Here is a 24,089-nt window from a genome sequence, read left to right as displayed (position 1 = left end):
TTCTTAATTCTGTTGAATTGTTTAAGTTTTCAACAATATTTCGATATCGCAACAGACTGACTGAGCTTGGCTTATTATAAAAGAACATGCATTCAAATGTAGGCTACTACGAGATAATAACTAATACCATAGTCTACCGCCAATTCACGGTCATCCGAAGTCAGAAGATTAACAGCCCTTTAACGCAAATCAGAGCAAACATCAATATCAACATTTCTTTTGCTGCATTTCAAAAACAAAGCATTTCAGATGCCTTTAACTTATCAGGCAAACTAACAATATCCTTATGTATTAATTCATTTACAGGAGTAATCGGCGGGGTTTGCTCTTGAAAATGTCAATGATTTCATCGAAGTCGAGAGTTACTGTAAGCTCTCTCTCAAATGTTGACAGGCAGAGGGATATAAGGCGAGTTGTAAGCATGGTGCTCCTATTTGCTGTTTTAATTCGGTTGACACTGGAAAAGACGCGTTCAACTGAACAGGATGTCATTGGTAGTGTAATCAGAGCTTTTAAGAAAGCATGGATATTCGGGAAACAACCTCATTGCACATGTCCATCACTTCAAGAATACTTTTGAGATGTTCTGAGATGTTTTCTTCCTCAATGAGTTGCACAAACACTGCAAGCTCCGACTCTGATATTGTTATCTGGAAGTGCTTTCCTGCATCATTGAGAGAGTACGTTTTAGTAGCCAAAGTGGTGTCATTTATATCGATGCTAGGGGACATCAGGATTGCTGCAGATGCCATGAGCCAGTAGGTGTCACTGTGGAATCGGGTGTTCAGTTCATTAAGCTGGCAGTCTATTGGCGCGTTGGAAATGTTGCGCAGGTCACTCCTCACTCTTGGCGATTTCCCCAACATGCATATGACAATACTTCCCTCAAATCGGCCTGGGAGATTTCTTGAGCGGGAGGACAAACTGGGTACATCCCAGTTCTTGAAATCATGATCTTCCATCATCATCTTATTTGTTGTTGCCAACATGTTTAAGAACGCAGAGTCACCTGAGCGAATGTCTGTCAGTTTTTGTTTGAGGTTCTCGATCAAATCAATCGTGTCTGTCACTGATGCAGTGATGGACTGGAGGCTTTTAGACGTGAAGTCTGATTTACTGAACAACTGCTTGAAAAGTACACGGAGGAAGATGAACTTTTTTGTTCTGATCTGCCGAAGGAGTGACTGTGCCTCAATCTCACTCTGCCCCCCCTCTTCCGCGTACTGTGCCAGCACCTCAACGATAACATCATACAGAATGAAAACTTTTGTCACGGTGGCCGATCTTGAATCCCACCTGGTGTCACAGCCGCGCTCCAATTCCAATTACCTAAGATCGGGTCGCATCTCTCTTTGCACGTTAAGAAAACGGGCATGACGTTCGCTGCCGCACATGAAGTTGTGCAAGGTGTTGAAAGAGTCAAAAAATGTTGAGGCATCCAGCGATGTCCGGGCCACAGCTACCAGGACGAGGTTTAACCTATGCGAGTGACATAGACAGCATATTCAAAGGTGCCTTTAAGGATGGCTTGGACACCACCCTTATGCCCAGACATCACGATGCACCATCAAACCCAAAACCAACGCAAAGGCTTGGGTCTAGTCCAAAATGTGCGACAACTTCCAATATTTTCTGTGCTATCGCAACAGCAGTCATATTGTCTGTGGCTACGAGGCCAACAGCGCGTTCTCGCACAGTTCCCATGTGAACATACCGTAAGCAAACGGCGACCAACTGCTTTTTAGGTACATCCTTACACTTCACGTTTAATCCGTCGCAACAGGAGAGTGCACGCAGCATCCAACAGATCATTTGGAATTTCGTTACTGAGCATCTTTGCATTGCTAGGGATTGCATCTAGTCTAGTCAAGGAAATTACCTGCGTTTTTGAGATCATCATTCTCTCGGTTGCCACGCAGGGGTACTTCTTGTTTGGCACAAGTGATAAGAACGTCCAGAATGACTTTGATGTGCTCCCGATTCCTCTCTATTATTTCACCCTGTCTGCCATCTGTGTTGTTGAGTTGATGGATGACAGAGCCACGCTCAGACATTGACCTGTAATTGTTAAATTTATCCAGTGCAAACGTGTGCGATTCGCTAATTTGCTGCTTTAAACCAGCGTGATTGAGGTGCTTCCAGTCCCGGTATCCAGTCTGGCTAAACTTCTCGTCCCTGCCCCGCTCACCAAAGTGCCTGCACATCTTACAGAAGACTGCATCCTTCTTAATGCTGTACTCAAGGAAATTGTATCTGCTATACCAGTTTTTGGAGAACTCCTTGCTTTTTCACCCATCACTGTGACTGGATACTTAAGCACTGGTTGAGTTGCGGGCTCATCCACGGGAGACAGATCCACAGGGCTATCATCCACTCAAGGGTTAGAGGCAGAGGCGATAGAATTGTGTTGTGGATCTCAGCTCTCCTTCATCTCCTGGTTGCAGTGATGACTCCGAGACCGTTCGTGTACGTTTAAGGTACCTAAACAACGACGGCTGCAACATTGTCCTTTACTGGAATGATGTTTACACTTTCAGATCACATGGAGGCTTTAGCTAGTGTCTCTGTAACTGTCTGCTGAACTCGCGCCGAGACATCAACCTAGACGTAACCATTTTTATTTATTTAAAAATACATATTTTGACAATTTTTACACAAATTAAAAGCCGCTTATTACACGGCTATATTGCCAAAGCGAAAAAGTAACTTCACAAGGTGTGTCTTTTTATAATTACCATTCCTAGTGTTGATTAGCAGAGAAATAGTAAGCATAAGACGTTTACGTTGCTTAGCAACCGAATATGCTGGGGTTGATGAATTACCTGACTACATGCGGAGTGATATCAAAGACGTGATTCAGAGGCAAAAACACTTCCCTTGACACTTACGTTCCACAGCATTGAAAAGAGCCGTGCAATAAATTAAATATATAACACATTATTTATTTATTTTTTAAGAAAAGTTTTTGGTGGGCCTGTTGAACAGTGGGTGGGCCTGGGTCCGTCAGGCCCACCCATAACGCTGTGCCTGATTGAAAAGTACCACCTTTTTAGTTTCATGGTCATTTGAAGTACTCCAACACATTCAAAGCAGTGGAACCTTAGTGGGTTGTGTTTCCAATGAAGCTAGAATATAGATTGAATACCGGCACCACCATACAGCCGCGCTAAACCTTCCAGCAATGTTTAAAACCTTGGAGCTTATCGCAGCACCATACAACTCATTATTATACAAACCATGTAAATATTGTTGGAAATAAATTTCCCAAGCTTTGCAAATCTTAGTTGGTGTTTTATTGGTCCTTAATGTGCAAAGTAAACAATGTACAAAGTAAATAAGGTGCAAAGTCAAACCGGAGAAGTGATTCCGGAAACGATTTTGTAAGAGGACCAATCACAGCCCTTGCAGTCTCCGTTTCGTCGACAGATAGTTAAAAAATATTGGTTGCGCACGTAAGCTATGGAGAGGGTCTCCAACAGGCTCTCCGGCTACAGAGAGGGCTCTCCGTGTCTACGTACAGCACTTCAACATGCACAAGCGTTTTAAAAAGCACCATCCAGGTGTTACTATCGCCGTTGCTGTGAAAAAAACAACGAGGAAACCCAGCTCACGATACTATTTCAACAATCCCTGTATGGGAATTCAGAATGGGCAAATTCCATAACCAAGTCTAAAATTCCATTTTTTTTTTTTACTTTTAACCGGACCGTCCTGTACCGTACCGTGACTTCAAAACCAAGGTACTTATCGAACCGTGACTTTTGTGTACCGTTACACCACTAATTAATAGCATTGAATTTAGTCAATTCTGATCCTTAGTGATCTCAATAATACCAATAACATCAGATCCTTTAACTGATGGTTGTTTCCTGCATTGATTAAAAACCTTTGCTAACATTATTTTATACTATGGACTTTCTCAACACCCCTCACACTCACGATAACCAGCAGGCTGAGGTGTGGGTCACCCATTAGCACAGCCAGCCAGAGTGGAAAGAACAACATAAGTGTGTGCAGATTTCTGAAAGTCTTATGCCTACTAACTGGGAGGGGTGCAATCTTACTCATTCTGAATTTGGTGGAGGTGGAGAACCGTGAAGGTTTTTTGTTGAGAAGCGGTCAAGAGTGTGTGTGTGTGTGAGTGTGAGTGAGAATACAGATTGCCTATGTGGATGATGTTGGGTAGTGTTTGGCAGTGTCGGCGGTCTCTCCCCCGGGGGTCTCCTAACCGTTTGGTCAACACTCTTAGGTCTGGACCCTCAAATGTCCTGTGGAGAGCCAAGACACAGATTAAACATGACGTGTGTGTGTGTGTGTGTGTGTGTGTGTGTGTGTGTGTGTGTGTGTGTGTGTGTGTGTGTGTGTGTGTGTGTGTGTGTGTGTGTGTGTGTGTGTGTGTGTGTGTGTGTGTGTGGGGGACAGTGCTTGTGTATTTGGGCGCTGGGTGCGAGTCTTCAATTTCCCTTCCATAGCCTTCCTGGTGACTTTCTATTTATTTTCTTGGCTAAAATGTCAGTGCCAGACATAGAGGGTTTTAAAAAGCTATGTGTTCTACTGCGCTCTCTCTCTTCCCACTTTCTCTTGCTCTCTCTCCCTCTTGCTCTCTCTCCCTCTTGTGCTCTTCTATTTGTCCCTCTCTCTACCTCTCTCTCTCGCTCTCTTGTTTAATGTGATAGCAGAGCTGCCATCTCAATGCTGCCAATTAACACATCATTTATTTAAGCTCTCTCTCTCTCTCTCTCCCTTTCCATTCGATATTTTTCCTCTATTTTTTCTGCCCAACTTTTCTCTTTCTTATGTTCTTCTTAATGAATGTGATCACTTACTACTTAAGCTAGTATTCAGATAACACACATGCCTTTTATTGGTCTTGTGTTATTTGTTCTGCGTGCAATGGAGGAATGGAACATTGTATAGCTTGTTGTTTCTTGTTGTTGAAGAAAATGTTTAATAATAAAGTCCATTCATCTCTCCTGCAAGAATAAACCTGAAAAATAAGTCTCCATATCTGGTTCCAGAGAGGAGTAACGCGGTCGAGAGGAAACGGAATGTACCCGTACAAACGACATCCTTCTCTTTCTGACTAAGTACTGAATCTACTCCTGGCAGAACATAGAAACGCTGAAATGTGTTTCCTGAGAAATGAACACAATTCAAATTTTGCAATAGTACAAAGAAACAAACCGGCTTTGTTTGAGGGTTGACTGCACGCCTCAATGCAGTGAGAGAGAGAGAGAGAGAGTGAAAGGGATTGAGATTGAGTAGAAAGGGAGAGAAATCTCAATGACAATGTTGCTTTCCTCTGATACTGTGTAGTAAGGCAGTAGTCTGTACTTCGATAGTACTATGTAGTACTTCATGATGCTGTCTAATACTAGAGGTATTACTAACTAGATAATGTACTGTGTGGTACGAGAGGCACCCGGTACTAGATGACATTTTGTACTAGACAATGCTTTGTACTAGATGGTGTTTACTGGTATAAGCTGATGCTGCTGCCGAGTAAAGGGGAGTGCTCTGCAGTACTATGTGGAGTGTATTTGGGTCGGCCGTCCTCTGGGCCTTGTTCTTCCGTCCCCGGAGGGAAGGTGGCTGTCCCGCCACGCTGCGCCCAGCAGCTAAAGTAGCGCTCCCCCCTCTGTAACCACAGCATCATACCCTGGGCCCACCAGACTCTCCTGAGATACCGCTAGGAGTCAGGCTACTTTAGCCGTGAAGTTAGCCAGATAAGGTGGCTCATTTTTCTCTTTGATTTATGTTTATGTTTCCCTGGGAATCGGATGATGAATTTGTTTTCATCTTTTTCAATGCTCTCTCTCTTGCCCCCATCTCTCTCTCTCTCTCTCTCTCTCTCAATCCCTATCATCCCCCTTTCTCTCTTGTAGTCTATCGTTCCCGTTCTCCCTCTCTCCCTCTCTCTGTGTGAGGTGTCATCTATCTCCCTGTTACATTGCCTTTGAGCTGTTTCAGATGATGGTCAAGTCCTACTGTTCTCCTAATACAAATAAACATTATTTACCCTTATCTCGGTGACACATGCTACGAAAAATGTATCACTAATATGCACAGGGTTCTTCCCAAGTGATCTGATCTTGGCGCTGCGGTCTATGCTCCTTTCCAGCGCCTCCATGTTGCTTTCAAAGTAGGGCTGCCGCAACGCAAACATTTCTTATTTCAATGGATGACTTCATTGTAGTAATGCTTGGGCTAATTTATTATTATCCGTTTTATCACTGGGGTACATTAAACCATAAACAAACAGTTTCACTTCTATTTTATAATTAATATCTACTTTGGAAACACAATTTGATGCAATTAATGCCACCTTAAATATATTTACTTCTGAAACAATATCTGATTATTATAGACTAAATATCTATTATTTTACTTCTAAAAGACTATCTGATGCAAAGTGTTATCATCTATTATTATTCTTCTGACACATGACTTGGTTGTATTAAATTATTGTCAATTTTGACTTTTTATTACTTGATACTTGATTACTGATAATTGTGTTGGATTTTCCTCTGCAGCTACAAACCTCTTCTAAACAGAACATCAACTGATGTAAAAAAAAACATGTGCAGCTTTCAACAGAGAACATACAATTGAAATAGCATAATTGAGATTGATCAATTGGGGATACAGTGTTTCCCACAGACCAAGGACCAATGTGTGGTGCGGGGGGGGGGGGGCGGGCGGGGGGGCGGCGGCGCACTCACTGACGTCTGCGACACGGCGACGCGGCCGTCAGTGAGTGTGCATGTAACTCCGCGTTTATATGCGGACACATCTGATTTGCATAGATGTGGAAGAACAGCTCAATCGAAATAGAAAAGTATCATATATATATACGCCTCAATCGGTTCGGAATAGAATTCTATGCGGAATAGAATAGGTGGTGTAGTCCGCTATAAATACTTATTCCGATTAGTTTGGGGTTTAACTTGGAGCAGCTGCAGTAGTTCGCAATTGGTCCACTCCGTCTGTACTTTAATGCACACCGAACCTTACCGCTGTCAAGGAAATTGGATTTATTGCCTGATTCACGTCTTTGTTATTATCACTCTGTAGTAGTTTCAGTAGTCCGGTAACTTAACAACCCCAGCGTGTCCGGTTGCTAAGCGACGGGTGACATCGGTGGGTTCATGTGTTAGCATCGTCGTTCTCGCTCCGTGTGTGTGTGTGTGTGTGTGTGTGTGTGTGTGTGTGAGAATGACAGGGGGAACGAGTGCTATGCAGAGATGAATGGACGGAACGATTTTTAGATTTCCAAATCGCGTTATTAAAAAAAAAAAAAAAAATGACAGAATCAATTCGTGGCGCTCGATGTTGATTCTGTGGCGCCGCGCCACACAATGGTCTATGTATGGGAAACACTGGGATAGAACCACATTTATGCCCTTAAAGTTGTGCTTTATGTGTCTTGTTTTGGGAAGATAGTTTATCCAGAGTTGTATCTACTGGTTCTGTCAATCACCCAGGTGCCTTTTAACATATTGATTACTTCTCATCAAGTTTTCAGTTTGATTAGTCTTTTCTCCTCTGCTGCAGTGTTCACTATCTGCCATCTCATCTCTCGTCTATCTTTACTTCTCTCTTTCTCTTCCTGTATCCAATTTTTTCTATCCAAAGTCTCTCTCTCTCTCTCTCTCTCTCTCTCTCTCTCTCTCTCTCTCTCTCTCTCTCTCTCTCTCTCTCTCTCTCTCTCTCTCTCTCTCTCTCTCTCTCTCTCTCTCTCTCTCTCTCTCTCTCTCTACACTCAGAGTGATTGAGTTTGCTCTCATATGCTCACCTCTGTGTGCCACACAAAGCAACAGTAGATGGATTACAGCCTCCGCCTAATTTCTCCTCCTCTTCTAGATTACATTTCTACTCACACTGCAGCATTGCTGCCTGCCCATCAGTTATTTTATTCCTCTCTCTCTTATTTTCTCCCTTTTGCATCAACACCAAATTGATTTGTGGGGGAGGGGTGAGGGTGCATCTCGTCATCTCGCTTTGGAGGAGCGGTGAGCTGTGTAACAATTATCCACTTGCTGGCCTGCATCCTATGCCCCTCTCTCCAGCAAGCCGGAAAGCGAGCAAAGGAGGTTGGGTGCCAGTTGCTCCGTCACCCCCCTTCCTTCCTTCTATCCTTCCGTCCTCTGCTGTGGATCAGCTGAATATTATTTCCCCCTTTGCTCCCTCCTCCCCTCACCTAACCTCGGCCAATGATGGAGATGCAGCCGGCCGCTCTGCTCTGCTGCGCATTTCAATGAAGTGCTTGTCGGGACCTCCTGCCCCGACTACTCAATATCCACACCAGCCTGGGCCGTGGCCCCGTGCAAAGCAGGGAGCTAAATTTAATTTCCTCACTGACATTGTCACCCCTGATCCTCTCCATCCCTGGCAGCAGTCGCCCCTCTATCCGCCAGCCCGGGCCCTGTCAATCTCTGCCAGGGTCCCTCGTTTCCCTTACCCTGTTGAACCGACATGCACGCACATGCAGACGCACACGCACGCACTGGTAGTCCCCCTTCTACCTACCCTGGAGATTGCCTCCTCTGGACAGTAAAGCATTAATAGAATTTTCTGTAATTACCGTCACAGTCCTCTGGTGTCGTTCCTTAAAGTGAAGGCCACTCAATCATGCACACGACTTCTGTTCGTTAACTAATTGTTCCTAGTTAATGGGTCTCGTCAGCTTGCCTAGTTGAACATCGTGACATCGAAATAACCAAGTATAACGAAATACAAAATACTTTGTGCCGCACTTTATAGTTTTTTGTATTAACTCAAATTTTGATTGTATACTTTGATTGTTCTCAGCCTCACGGCATTGATTGACAACATCCGTTTCGACCAATTTTACAAAATATCAGCATGTTGGGTGAAATATGTAAACTCATTGGAATGAGTACAGGTTCTTAATGTAAGTTGTTACAGAGGTAGGATGTTCAGAACTCCTTTTTATGTGAGTGAGTAGAGGACCTACAAGTTTTTCCACAGGATGATTATAGGTATTGCAAGTGAACGGAGCGTTCCACGGCATTGAGGAGACCCGTGTAATAAATACATTTATAGTAGCAGGGGTTGGCATAGTAACACATCAAATAAAAATCCTACCTGAGGGCTTCATTGTCAGTGCTCCATCGGGTCAGATTACTGAAGTGACAAAGCCCTGCACACTTCCAACACATCTAATCATCAAACAACTTTCCATTGCCGCACACTCACCTTGAGACTTCCTGCTGATGTGATTGTGTGATGCCAGCAGGTGCACAGCTTGGAGAGTTAACCGTACAAACAAGAAATGCAAATTATGACATCTGTCATTCACCACTCAGACAGGAAATTGCTTCCAGTCATGTCGTTTTGACTTTTTCTTGTTTTCCTGCAGTCGTGTTCTATGGTGTTTTTTGTGTGGTTTGCCCCTGAAATTTCATGGAGACGTTAGAGAAATATACATGGATTAAAGTTCTCCGTCGCTACGACGGATTTCCGTCATTTGGAGTTCACAGAGGCCACTTGTGAGATCAATGTAGATCCGAGGAGTTTTTTTTTTTGGGGGGGGGGGGGGTAATAGGTACTTTCTCGCATAAAAAAATATTAAAACTTAAGAAAGTGATGTATTAACAGCACTGAAGCGAGAATTAAAACAGCTTTTAGCAGCTTTACCGCTACCGCTGCCGCGAAATGCATTCTGGGAAACTTGCATACTGTATACTGCGGTGCAGTCGGTCTGCTGTATACTGCATACTGAATCCCACATTCAGTATGCAGTATACAGTACATACTGCGCAGTATGTAGTCGGCAGTACGGTAGTATGCAGTTTCGAACATGGACATAATACACGTGTGTATTATGTCGTCATACGTCAACGCCGGTAAAATTGTCAAATTATATAGTGAGTATTTAAAAGGTCTACCGTTAAAATTGACTCTATTTTCTTATATATAAAAGGTTTACTTGAAATAAAACATGTAATGAAAAGTTATGTAGATGCTTGATTTTTTTAGAGAGTAAAATATGAGACAAGCTTTGCAAAAAAAAAATCTTAGAGTCTAATTGAAAAGACAACAAAAAAATTGCAATAGATGCAAAAGAACAGCTGTTTAAAATCCTCCTCCTGTAAAACAGTATTGGTCGAGCATTTAAACGTGATGGCTGCATTTGGTGCTGACGTCTTATACATTTGTATTTCTTAAGCAGGTGTCAAGTAACCTAACCTGGAACATGTTTCACACACTGCACGTGACTTGGCTGTAGCGCGAATACAATTTCAGTCAGAAGATTTTTTTTCACTTTAATCCCTGAATATAACGCTTGACATGTGGCATCCCAATGGGAAAGGAAATGTTCCTGAGCTATTTGAGAAGAGTCCAGGGCCTTTAGGCGAAACTACAACTTTATTGTCCACCGAGAATTTGCTAACTTTTTCAGCTTTTACCCATTACTGATTTAGGTTCATGTTGACTTTTCTGATCTTGTCTGCTTTTAGGACACTTAGCCTTAAACTGGCTTCTCGAGTCTGTGTCGAAAGAGGTTAGAGAACAAGTCAAAACTTAGTCCAAATGAGAGAGACAATCAACAGAAAAGTAAAAAAATTAATTGTAACGTGCAGTCTAACCACACTGTAGGATCAAATTAGGTCATATAGTTTAGTTTAAGTATAGCCTAAAAGTCACATAAAGCCGAAGCAAATGAAAACAACGAGCGGCATGGATGATGCACCATGCATCGCTCGTGGACGCGGTGATGTGTTGTGGCAGGCATACAATTGGTAACCAGGGGCCAATGTCAATGTCCTGTTCTATTTCCAATAAATTAAACCAATGCCCGTTTTCTGAACAAGCTTGATCAACAATGATCTGGCTTTGAACGAGGAGTTATTTGCAAGGCAGCAATAATAAAAATCAAAAAGAAATATATTCTTTCTTCGCACCCCGGTACCACATGAGCCGCACCCCAGTACCGGGTCGCACCCATGGGTTGGGAACCGTCGCTCTCACACGTCCTAAGAAGCTTTGACTTCGTCTCAGTTCTTTGCTTTGATTTTTTCTTTGCTTTTTTTCTATGTCCGAACTGAACCTTCAAGGACATTAATGCAGTGTCAGTTACCGTAATTTATTCTCAAACATTCCGTTTTTTTTTTGATGGATGGTCACATAACCTCATAGGATAGTGAGTGATTACCAATGCAAGGGTACTTGTTGGAGTACCCCTGATGGCTCAGTGCACATAGCCTCCCTGATATCCCTGTTACTTCCAGTCTTACATTCATACCCACTGGAATATTGATCCACACAGTCTTTCAAGAGTTGGATCAACTTTGAAGGTGTTTTCAAATTGATAGGTTTTGTGTTTAATATACCTGGATGTGCTGGATAGCATGTAGCCAACCTGACGGCTGCAATCGATGGGCCATGAGTTGCTGAATAGGTACTCTGTTGCCATGCACTGTTACACATGAGTTTACGCAACATGATGGCAGCAATTGGCGAGAACCCTGTTGAGAAAATGTTTTTTTAATGGTGCTGGGAACTGGTTAAAATAATCTTTTAGTGTGAGGTAAGGATAGCGCCAAAGTTGGGTAAGTCTGAAACCAGATACTTTTGTGCCATAGACGGGTGCCTGCTGACTTGTAATGAAAATTGATTCAACAGTTAAATGACTAAAATAAATTATCAGATATTTTCAGTGCCCAATGTTCTATTTCAAACAATTACCAAATATATTAAATATTGACGTTTTTTCCTATCAACCGCAGCTTGGAATAGACAGGACTACTGAAGAGATTGAGGCTGATTTCCTTGACACCGTTGGCATGAAAGCCATTTCCTTCCATACATAACACATGATAGTCTCCTCTCCACAACGCTGTGTGCCGGCTTGGGTTTAAAGCCTGGCTCCCTCCCTAGGCCATCATATATGATGTACCCTGCGGTTAGATACTTGAAAAAAGGCACAATGGAAAGCCTTTGCAGGAAAATAAATCTGTGTAATATGTTGCCCCCAGATCTTTTAATCAAGGGCTCCGTGGAGTTCCCTGTGTCCCAACTAAAGCCATCTCTACATCTATGCTCTTTGGGGACACCCTGGTCTTAAAGACCCGGCCAAGGGTAGATCTCCATCCATTGATCGTACGTGGCCAACTGTAAACTTGTTTGATTCTTCCGGGAAGCCATAGGCGTCTGAAATGTCAACAGCTCTTTTCAAATATTTGTTCCATAGAAATCAAATACTCCTTTGACACTGTGTCACGGCCATACCTTTTTAAGTATTTGGCTACTCTCGCGCTCTCTCGTTTCTCTCTCTCTCACTCTCTGGTTGAATGATTATATTTATTAAAATACTATCAGGATGATGTATTACATTTTTGTACAGTCTCCTGTAACCTCTGCTTGACTTAATACAGTAATTCCTGTAGCCAAACCTGTAAATTTGTTCTGGTTCTTAATACAATGAACCCCCTATGAATATATTCCTATTATCCTTATAATCTACCACACACTTGTATGTTGTTCAGCAATAGCTTTGAATGACGTCTTTGTTCCAGTCACGTAAATTACTTCTTATCCCACCCCCTATGGTTAAACATCTTGTTATAACGATAAAGTTGTACTTCTAAGTTTCTAAGCTATCCCTTTGTGGGTCCACTTGTGTAAAGGCTTCTTAGTTCATGCTGTATTTCCTGTGGGAAAGAACACAGGTCTGTGCACAGATCAAAACACGAGCACTGTAGTTTCTGTCTATGTGCTGGCGGGTGTCAGAGTACTGTTCACTGCTCATCTATTTCCGTGCTTGATGCCTTCCATCCCTGTGTTTGTGTTTCGATCCCAACAGCTGGGTGCAGGGCTTTGGCCACGAGGGTCTGGGCCTGCTGCTGGACGTGCTGGAGAGACTGCTGTCCAGAAAACAGTAGGTCTACACCACGTGCAACCATCACAATTAGCTGGAAGCTCAATCATAAACCTACACTCAACCACACAGTTGGACACAGCACATGCATTTGTACACACATGCACACACGGAAATGCACACATGCATATGTACGCACACGTCGTTAACACATGCACTGATACATGTACATATACACACCCAGACACATACACTCAAGGACACACACACGGAAGGGCACAGGCAGACGTTTACATGAATACTTCCACACATGGTTATTATGTTCACACACACACACACACACACACACACACACACACACACACACACACACACACACACACACACACACACACACACACACACACACACACACACACACACACACACACACACACACAGTGTGTGTTTTGAGCTGAATGTGTTGACCCACTGTAATCCCAGGCAGGAGAAGATGGACAGGAGGAACCAACACAAAGTGGTGCAGTGTCTCAAAGCCTTCATGAACAACAAGGTAATGCTCCCTCCTCAGGCTCAGGTATAATAATGCTCACTTTGGTAATCACACTCATACCTATTATACACAATCATTTTCACTTTGGTTATCCTTTCCTCACTGATGCACGTTACACATAATAGTTCTAGTTGGATACATTAGAGATAATAATAATATTCTCCACATTGGTTATCTTCTCCTCACGATACATAATATACATAATTATAATAATAATCACTTTGATACGAAGTACATGAATATACTAACTTTGGTTATCCTTTCCTCGCTGATACTTAATATATATGATAATACCCACTCCGATATAAAAATCAATTACCCTTAATCACTAACAATTATATAAAAAAAATACAAAATCATTTTGGTTGTTCTCCTGAATTTGATCCTCGGATATCAATTTGAGTTAAATACACATCAACGTAAGAAGTACATTTTTACTATAGAGTTTTATACATAATTTCAGTGCAGGTTTTTTTTCCTGGCTCAGAATGGGCCTTTGGGGAGTGACTACACAGAACAGGAAGCATGATTGGTCTGCATACAGTAAAGGCAATGAGTTTGTGTTACCTTATTCAATAGAAATTAATTAATGTTGCTGTTATAATGACCGTTTGATAAACAAAAATATATATTATGCTTGAATAAAGGAAAGCCCCATTTTATCGCAACATTGGGAGGACCAGGCTGATTCTGGTCCCCAAATGACTAAACATTTGTATCTATATAGCTATTTGTAAAAGCCAATATTAATTTGTGATACCTCCCCTTGGAGGTGTTGGTGTTTAAAAAATCAAAAGTCCTTGCAGCATAAGAACATAACTTAAAAGTACAAGCAGAAAAATGCATTCCTCCGCTCTCATCCTTGCCATGACGCTACATGATTCTCTACAGCCCCTTGAGAGTAGTATTGGTCTGTGAAGTTACTTGTGCAACTAGTGGAACATTTAACTTTGTTTCAATCGGCAAGGCAGAGATTATTCAATTGAGTTTGACCATATTTGACGTTACATAATTTACCTATTGTTGCATAATTGTTTTATTAGAAATTACATGACTGATATTTGCTGTCCTCTATTATCCCATTCAAATTTCATTTAATTAATTCCTCATTATCTACAATATTTTAATTATATTAAAATTTTAATCCTCAAATTTAGCATATTTAAAATGTACCTATACCCTAATACACAGGTTTATACATTGCCAGTGCCACCGTCCGCATGTGGTTGTTAAAACACTAGATGGCATTCTACCAATTACATTTTTCTTGTTAAGATAATAATAATATTAGGCACCAAATTATATTATATTAAGCCTATCTCACTGCGGCATTATTTTAATAATCTGCGTTGTCTGTGGTGATGCAGAACACTAACTCAAGAGTCACATTCTAAAGTCCTTTAACATTGAACGCTACTGTCCACTGAGATTTATTCACACTACAATCAAATAATAACAATTCATTGAGTTGAATGGGAATGTCCACATACAAGGCAATTTTGTGAAAAGTGGCATAAATTGTAAGCACAACAATGTCGATGTTTTAGGGTTCTATCCAGCGACTAAATCAGGTTAACTAATCCCATTAGCGTATCTTTATCAGTTACCATGGCCAATATAGTAGGACAAGGCAACGGTATGGAATGGTGGAGCATAAGCTCGTCTTCACTAGGCTATTGAGTTTGAGCATTTCATCTGTCTGTCTTTTTACCTGCGCGAATAGTATAGGAATATGCTGCATAACCGCTTCACATCAAATTCTTTTGCTAAATAAATGTTGTCTTCTTGTTTTTTTCACTGCCACTCCCGCAGTATGAGACTGGCTGGTCCAATTTAATATATAGTAAGAACGATCCGTCCTGTCTGAAAACGAAAGCAACAGATAGTCAGTATGTTCTTCTTTGGTAGTAGCCAGCCATAGACGTTCTCATCCATGGGACTGTCTATATCTGCACTTGGCTGGCTATTAGTAGGGCTTCAATGTACTAAAGACTCTGAAAACACTTGCTCACTCAACTCTCACTTTGGCCGTCAGGTTTTAGCTTTGGTCGTCTCTGAAATCCTTTTGGCGGCCTAACCTTGTTAGGGGTGACCTCGAAACGTCAAGGATTCAAATCTTCGACATTTAGTCAACCTAGTCTTTAATAATCAAATCGTCGTGTCGAGAAAAACAACGGGACATACCATTGGGAGGATAGAGCTGCCCATTGAGTGATACCACAGCATTGCTTGGCTTCTAGATGGAAAAGCCTATGTTTTTGTTTTTTTTGTTGGTGGAGGGGATTGACTTCTGTGTGCAATTTTCTGTTATGTTTTTCGTTCGATAAATGTCCGTATTGTTTGTTGGATATCCCCTATGTGCAATGGCTGTGGCACATTCCAATATATTTTCTAGTAGGTTACACAATGTCAGGAAAAAGACTTTGGCAGCATTTGGAAACCATTTAAGATGGTCCAAAGTGTAATATACACTGTGTCCAAGGGCGCTTTCATATCATACTACTTGATATGAGAAAGGGATTCCCTCCGTCTATACTCTGTTGTGTATTTTCCCTGTTCCGGTTATTGATTGGTGACGCATTTGTTCTGTACACTCAAATGCATCTCTTAACATGTACATGAAATGTGTATCAGTCCAATTCTTATGCAACCTACTTTTACAATGGGGGATTTGTCATAATCAGATGTTAACATGTTGGTCATCAAACAGATTGAATGTGTCCATCTCTAGAGACGGTTAGATTTTATAGATGTATTATTTTAACCAAGGCATATTCTTTTTATCCTTCCTTAGGCCGTGTTCACATCTGCTCCATAGGAATATAATGTAAAACAAGCGCTGGCAGATTTAGAAAAACACTACATGTGTACACGGCCTTATGGTGTATTTAGCTATCTTCTCTGAGAAATTGACCGAAAATTAGGACATGAACAGAAGAGCACATTGTTTTCATGATGTGAATGTGAATCTGTTTGAAGAGTGTCTCATATAGTGGAGCTGCTGTGCCTTGCCTATTTAGCTATGGTAAACCCTGATAAGCCAATTAAATGTTTGCAAGCGTTTGCACCACACAAAAGGTCAAAAATAATTGGGCCTTATTGTGCCGCATTTACAAAAAAAAAATATACCACATATGATTCTAAGATCACTTAACGATGGGCCTTGCCTGGCTAATCAGATTCAAGCATGCAAAATCTTAGTCAAGGACATTTTTAGATAATGTTAATCACTTCAAATATTGTTCCCTGACTGATGCATTTGATGCAAATGGTCTCTAAATCTTTCATCATAGATGTATCATTTATTTTTCATCATATAGCTTTTAAAATATATGCATTTAAATGTATGAACATGATGATGCGTGGAGGTGAGACAGCAGAGGTGAGTCTCTAGGAGTGAGTTACCAAGGGCAGAAGTATGCTCACTCTGGGTTTAGTGTACTCTTTGCTCCAGTAGCAGCAGCAGCGTGGGATTGGAGCCAGCAACCATCAGATTACCTGCAAGGAGCCGGTGTGTAGCTCGGCAGGCCCTGCCAGCCTAACTCCCCGGCCCTCCTGTTCACTGAGTCTCCTGTAGTCTGTGTTCCTCCATCGCTCTTCGTCGCCGAACACGCAGCACTCTCGTGTAATCCAGCGTCTCTACAGGCACCAGCCCCTCTCCCTGCCAAGACCTTTCCCTGGCTCCTCTGGCATTATGGGATAGCTTTTACCCATAGTGCCGGAGAGGGCAGGTGTTGTCTGCCAGCTGTCTGAGCAGCTTAGGACAAGGGGGAATAAAATTGACGAAAAAGGAAATCACAAACCCTGCTATATGTCCCTTTTGTCATGGCCGTGTCACTACAGCCTTGATGCTGAAATAGGAAAAATAAAACAAGCATGACTAAACCATATCAATAAATAATACACATTTTTACAATTTACATTTGACAATGTCTTAAACAGGTTAACGGGTTGGTTTAATCTGTAATTTCTAGCAAACAAATGACATTTTGCAGACTGGACACTGGGGTGAACCTGTTCGGCTGGTAGTCACCCTAAACCACAACACTCCACACAACGGGGAGGAGTGTTGCCCCTAACGACCCTCTGAGCTACTTTCTGCTCCCTGGATTTTGCTTCTTGTTGGCCCTTCCTGTTGAGGTCCACCTGTTCCTGGTGAACACAGGGCCACCATCACCAGGTCCTAGTCAGAGCCTGTCCAGATTTCTTGTTCTTATAGTAGAAGGATGTCTGGATAATAGTGGTGGTGAATGCTGATAGGTCAAGGCGGTTTGGTGGGAGGCAGGCTAGTGTAGAGGCTAATGTCCCAATCATCCAACTGGACCCTGCAGTAAGGAATCCCTCGTGCTCTCCCTCATTCTTGTCCTCGCTCTCACTCTCCTCCTCTTGCTCACTCGTTTTCACTCCTTCCCAATCTCTGTCTCTCTAAAATGTAAATACATGTAGAAATGGTGGTGCCCGTATAGATAGCTGACGGGTAGAAAATGTAAGACAAGCCCGTCTTGTTATCCACCAGAGAACCGAGGTCTGCCACACTGCTGGGTTTGTCCCCCCCCCCGTCCCCCTAAAATGTCACACTTAACTGGGACCTGAGGGTCAGGAAACACAGAATTTTTGCCAGCGCTTCCAGCAGATTTGTTTTGCTCTGACCTTTCTGTTGAATATCAGACATAGACAGGTGTACATTTGCATGTCTTTTGGTCATATCTCGTGCTGGTTATTTTGTTCCGCTATGCTCATTGCCTGGCTGTTGCCTCATCTTCTTCCAAGGATTTCTGTGCTTTTGTTTGAGTTATTCTTTCCACCCATCAATTTATTCAACAGGCATTCTTTCAGCTCTGAAACATAAAAAAACACCTTGAAATAATTCAGGAACTGAATAATTTAATAAAAAATAAACTTGGTTGCCTTTTAGGTTTCACTGTTTACCTGCAATTGAACGCGTCCACTCCTGTAATTGAACTGCTGCAACACGGCCAGCCAAACATTTGCCTTTGTTGCTACCAATGATGACCTTATTCAGGATCTATCTACTGGCCTGCTTGACAACAACGATTTCCAGTGTAAAAACAAATAATAACACCAAAACTTGCTTGCTTCATTGCTTCAATATAATAAAATTCACTTCATTATTATTTGTTTAAAGTATTTGTCTTTAATGTTCTAAGGCTTTTGCTCTATTTGGGGCTGTCTTGGAATAACCATTTTTAAAGGATTAATTAAGCTGCTGTAATCATGTCTACACTTATTTAGTCTGAAGTTATCTAAGCAAGTATCCAACATTAATAGATGTAACCAGCCCATTGCAGATAGATTTGACCAATTGAAGGTTAATAATGAAAAACATTGCTTACAATAGTAGAAATTTGAAGTTACAAATAAAACCACACAAATTATACAGAACATATGTCTATACTATATGCACAATAAGAAATGTAGGTGCAAATGTAACACTATCGACAGTAAGGGTAGACTGTATTAGTGACGGTGTCTGCTCGTCTTTTGAAACTTTACATGAAGTGTGACTGTAATCTCTGTGTTTGTCTCCAGTATGGCTTAGAGCGTATCCTGGGCGAAGAGAAGTCTCTGGCTCTGTTGGCCTTGGCGATCGAGCCAAGCCAGTCAGCCATGATGACGGACGCTGTCAAGCTCCTGTCCGCCATCTGCATCGTAGGCGAAGAGAACACGTAGGTCCTTTCTCTCACTCTTTTCAACAGCGTTCACTCAACTTTTGCGTTCAGATGGGAAATATAATATATATCATTATATTATTATCAATGGAAGGTGCCCCACTGACATGTGCTGATAGTGCTGATTGTTCTGTCCAAACCTAAATAGCAATTCTACATGGCAAACACAGGCGTCAACATGCCACTTTCACTCATAATTATTGACATTCTTTTTACATTGATTGCTTTCTGACTATGTGTAATCAAGTGTTAAAAGGCACTGTTAACAATCTCAATTGGTTAAATTATAAAAAATAGCTCTGTATTCTGACAGCCATCACGGATATAGAGTGTTTGGTTACATGGGTTCCCGTTCCTAGTTTACCCAGTCAGGAAATTAACTCCACAAAGCGGCATGCATGCACGTAAGGCAGCAGGATTTCCATGTTGACTGAAAATGGCAGTCAGGCGAAGCTTCAAGCCCTCCCAAGAACGGCTTACAGAACCAAACCCACCAAGCGAAAACAAAAAGAAAGAAGACCAGAAAGCTGCCAGGGAAAAATAAGTCCTGACATGGGAATGAGGGAGGGCGGTACTACCTGCAAAAATTGACAGGAAGTTAGCCAAAACGCCAAACTCGCGAACAGCGTCTTTAATACATATGTCGATGCGCCCTGTGGAGCACATATGACTCAAGTTGATGCCGCACTGTCGGCGGTGTGTTGAGGCATTAGTGGAGCCCTGGCGTAAGGCTACGGCACCATGGACCCTGCATTACCCAGTTGGTCCCATAGCGACACACCGACATTGTCTGGTGCTGGTTTGATGTTGAGCGAAATAATTGCAAAGTTGTTTTAGTAAAACATGCACTAAATGACCAAATAGTAAACATTCAATAACAGCCTCACCAAGACTTTTACTCAAAACGGAAAGGAATATTGTGAAAAATGGGACCATGTCAGTGGAAAGTAATCATTCCAGCTGTGCAATTTCAATATAACAGTGCTGGAATGGTAACGTTCCATTTCTCCAATTCTGCATTCTGATCTCCATGTGCTCAGAGAGGTCCATTGAGAAATAAATAAATAAACAGATGGGGATTGAAATTCACAGAATATACATATGACTTCCAAGACGTTTTTGTTTGTGTTTTACTTGTGTGTCTGGTGTTCCCCTGTAGCTTGGAGAAGGTACTTGAAGCCATCACTGCAGCCGGGGAGAAGAGAGCCATCGAGCGGTTCGCTCCCATCGTACAGGGACTCCGAGACCGCTCTGTACAGCTACAGGTGAGTTATAGGGCTTGAGGTTGGGGTGTGGTTTACCTGGTGTACCAGCAGTTACGTTGTGATACCAGTTGAGTGATTTCTTTTACCAGATGATTGTTGTAGCAGGTGCGTGTATTGTACCAGTAAGTGTATTGTCCCATGGGAGAGTGCTGTACCAGGTGATTGTGTCGTACCAGGGGAATGTCTCGCATAGGGCTGCAACTAACGATTATTTTAATAATAGATTAATCTGATATAAAAAAAAAAAAAAAAAAAAACTGAACATTACTTCAAATTCACAGTGCAGACTGAAGTGTAAAAACACCAGGTTATTGCTCCAACGTCCCGGAACTATTAAAAGTAATATTAAATAATAAAAAGATTAAAAAAACATAACTGGGATGACACAAAAAAAAAACATACAATGTATGATATACTTTTATATGTATATAAGGGATGTCCATGGTTAACCGGTCAAACCTATTGAAACCATTTTTGAGACTCCTTGAAATGGAACTTGTAATATTGCTTTAATTGCTGATAAGATGACGATGGTTCAAGATAGGACATTGAACAGGTCATAATTCTATCTTTACTATCTATTTTATATTACTGGGAAAACAAGTTTTCACCAAAATCTCAATTATTATTATTTTTTTACTGCTGCATTTGAACGCATCAATCATATTACTGAGCCGATCTGAACACATCACATTTGACACTGTTTGTGACCATTGGTTAGTTGTTTTTTTTAAGCTAACTAGCTCTATATCCTGCCGATTTTAACATGGATTTAAAAACTGCATTACTATTTTTAACTGACGGGACTTTCTACACCGTCCGGTTGTGTGATTACTACCGCTGCTTTGAATGACTGTTGATGCACGCGGTGCCGACTCCAAGCCCGTCTGCACAACGTCTGCAGCAGCAGCAGTTGACAGAGTTTTCGGTTGGACTAGACGGATACTGAGTTGAGGGAGTTTTTTTAACCCAAAGACAGTGAAGGTACAACACTTTTATGTAGGCCTACAGTGCAGTTTTAAGATATGACCAAAATACAAGCTGTGGTCGCTCACACAGCTCGCTGTGGGCGTGCATGAACCGTGAACCAACCTGTCGGCGGCTGACTGTAAACAGTGCTGCGCCTATGAGTAACTTATTAATCGCGCGACACAACAAATCGACGACCAAATTCGTTGCCAACGCATTTAGTCATCGATTTTTATCGATTTTATCGATTCGTTGTTGCAGCCCTAGTCTCACAGCAGGCGAGTGATGTACCAGGCAAATGTGTCGTACAGGCGAGTGCTGTACCAGGCCAGTGTGTCGCACAGGCGAGTGCTGTACCAGGCCAGTGTGTCGCAACAGGCGAGTGCGTTTCACCATGTGATTGCTTTGAACCAGGTGGATGTTTTACTGGACCAGAAGAACCCAACACATCACTATCGCATTCCACTTACTGTGCTCGTCAGCCTCATTCTCTATTCCATAGGAGTAGGGATCGACCGATATATCTGATGGCCGATATTATCGGCCGATATCTGCGTTTTTTACGTGTATCGGATTTTTTTATTTATCTTTTTATTTATCTTTGCCGTGATTAACAGACAGTTCAATAAATGTTAATTTTTTTAAATTGACACATTGTAACATTTGTTATCATCATTGTGTCATTTTTATGATATAAATTGAGAGAGGCTTAGGGGCCACTCACACTAGGGCCGCGGCCCCGTGCCTGAGCTCATTTGCATACTAATGTCTAGAATGTTTGGCTAGTGTGACCACGCCATCCGTATTCCAGCACAGAACAGCCCCTTGGCCACGGCACACTTGGGAGAGGTGTGCCATGGCCAAAGTACAGATGCTAATGAGATGACGCGCGCGGATACGCAACGTGAGCTGGATGACGTAGTCCTTGCGCGACCCTTCTCTTCCTGCAGCACGGAACAGGCAAACTTGCCTAGTGTGTGTGCGCCCTTAGCCTGGAAATCCAGACCCACATCTAGAAAGCTGTAGGGTCTGGCTATGAGTAATGAAATGGCCCAACTCGAGGGGCGGCACCAAGCATGCATTTGGAAGTATCACTGGATAACACTATGACCAATCAGAAGAATACAAGGGGTGACGTATCCAGACCAGTGGAGCTAACCAATAGATAAGACTCTTGCCGTATACGGTCGGTAAAACAGCAACGCTTTTGGCCCGCCTATATTGATACATCGATGTGATTGATTATGTTCTGGGCCAGGGGAGGCCAAGAATATACACTAGTATATTGCTCGTTCCCAGAGTGACTCGCTGAGCAAATTCAAATTGTGCTCTCGCGAGAACTCTGGATTTCCAGGGTATTATCGGCTCCAAATATCGGCTCAAGAAAATCGCTATTGGCGTATCGGTTATCGGCTAAGTTTGATGAAAAAAAAAAAACTGTATCGTATCGGCCCTAATAAATCTGTATCGGTCAATCTCTACATAGGAGTTTGAAATGTATTTGATCCAAACCTCATGGTACTGACGATAAAACCCCAGTTAAATCACTGGCTTAAATCAGCTCACAGTGGCATATTGTATCCTAGTGTATTGTGTTGAATAAAACAAGTCAATTACGGTATACATTTTTCATCGGTGCAATTTTGACTGTATGGCAGCCATGAAATGTACATAGCTGAAATGCGTTGGTATGTTGGCAAGATTTAGCAAATGTGAGTTGTGTGTTTTACAGCAGTACTGGTGGGGGTGGACGAGAGCCAGTTCTTGCTTTGACTGGCTTCCTAAGTGGTTGACAGCAGCACAATTAAAAGCCAGGAGACCTGAGCTGGCACTGCCATGTAATGGCCTGAGCCACTTGTGGACCAATTAGCATTTCAGCCACGTCTCCGTCTCGGCTATTAGCAAGCCACACAACCATCTATAATGCAGTAGGAACCTTGCATAACCTAGCCGCTAACCGCTAATTTAAACAGAGGTTGTTTCACTACATGTGTAGCATTAAAAATTACTGGAGTATAGCCCTTTTCTCTATCCCCTCGTATGTATTCTTCACGGTTTTCCCTCGGTTTTCTTTGATTTTTCTGCTCTTTTAAACTGAGATCCATTACAAGATTTATGTTGTTATTTCAGCTTGAGGTATACATTTCAGGAATGAAATATAATCATGGTGTTGTGAAGTCTGAGTTCAGAGGAGCAGTGTCCATTGGTTCTTGGGGTGCTGTTGGTTCTGAAGACTTTTCCCTCACTGCTGCCGCTGCGACTGTCCACATTATTACCATTCCAGCCACAGAGAGCTGAACCTAGTTATGTTCAATTGAGTTAACCGAGTTCCTCAAATCCCTCACTGCTCCCTGATAATATTTACACAATCCCTACTCCCTGATATAATTTACACACTGTAAGGGGATGATATCCTGTGGGATAATGAGTTTGAGTCTGCTGTAGTAGTGTGGTGTGTGCTGACACACATTGCTGGTTGCATGGCAGACTTTTCTCCATTTAAATAGATGACACACAATCTAGGAATTTACAACTACCATATATTTTACTACTGTTATCATTCCCTTTATTCATTCCTCATATCCTTTCACAATTTCTTCCTATTTGTCTTTTCTTACTTCTATTCATGTTCTGATTATATCTCAACCGTTGCTTGTAACTTGCGTCGTATGAAAGCGTTGACTTAAGGACTAAATGTAAATGTATTCCTTCGCCCTTCATCTTTGTCTCTTCATGTATTCCTCCTATTCTCTTTATTCTCCTTATTG

General features: G+C 42.0%; 1 protein-coding gene across 3 annotated transcripts in view; it reads left to right on the top strand.

The window, feature by feature from the left end:
- The window catches only part of LOC132472607 (protein diaphanous homolog 3-like), a 234,189-nt gene that overhangs the window by 50,750 nt on the left and 159,350 nt on the right, over positions 1 to 24,089 (top strand). For all 3 annotated transcript variants that reach the window (XM_060072311.1, XM_060072310.1, XM_060072309.1), the window contains 4 exons: positions 12,830 to 12,904; positions 13,328 to 13,397; positions 18,948 to 19,084; positions 20,247 to 20,352. In XM_060072311.1, the coding sequence (XP_059928294.1) occupies positions 12,830 to 12,904; positions 13,328 to 13,397; positions 18,948 to 19,084; positions 20,247 to 20,352 (388 nt within the window). The remainder of the gene's footprint in view (positions 1 to 12,829; positions 12,905 to 13,327; positions 13,398 to 18,947; positions 19,085 to 20,246; positions 20,353 to 24,089) is intronic.

Source organism: Gadus macrocephalus, chromosome 14, assembly GCF_031168955.1.
Source record: "Gadus macrocephalus chromosome 14, ASM3116895v1".
NCBI lineage: Eukaryota > Metazoa > Chordata > Actinopteri > Gadiformes > Gadidae > Gadus > Gadus macrocephalus.
This window is presented reverse-complemented; position numbering and strand designations above follow the sequence as displayed.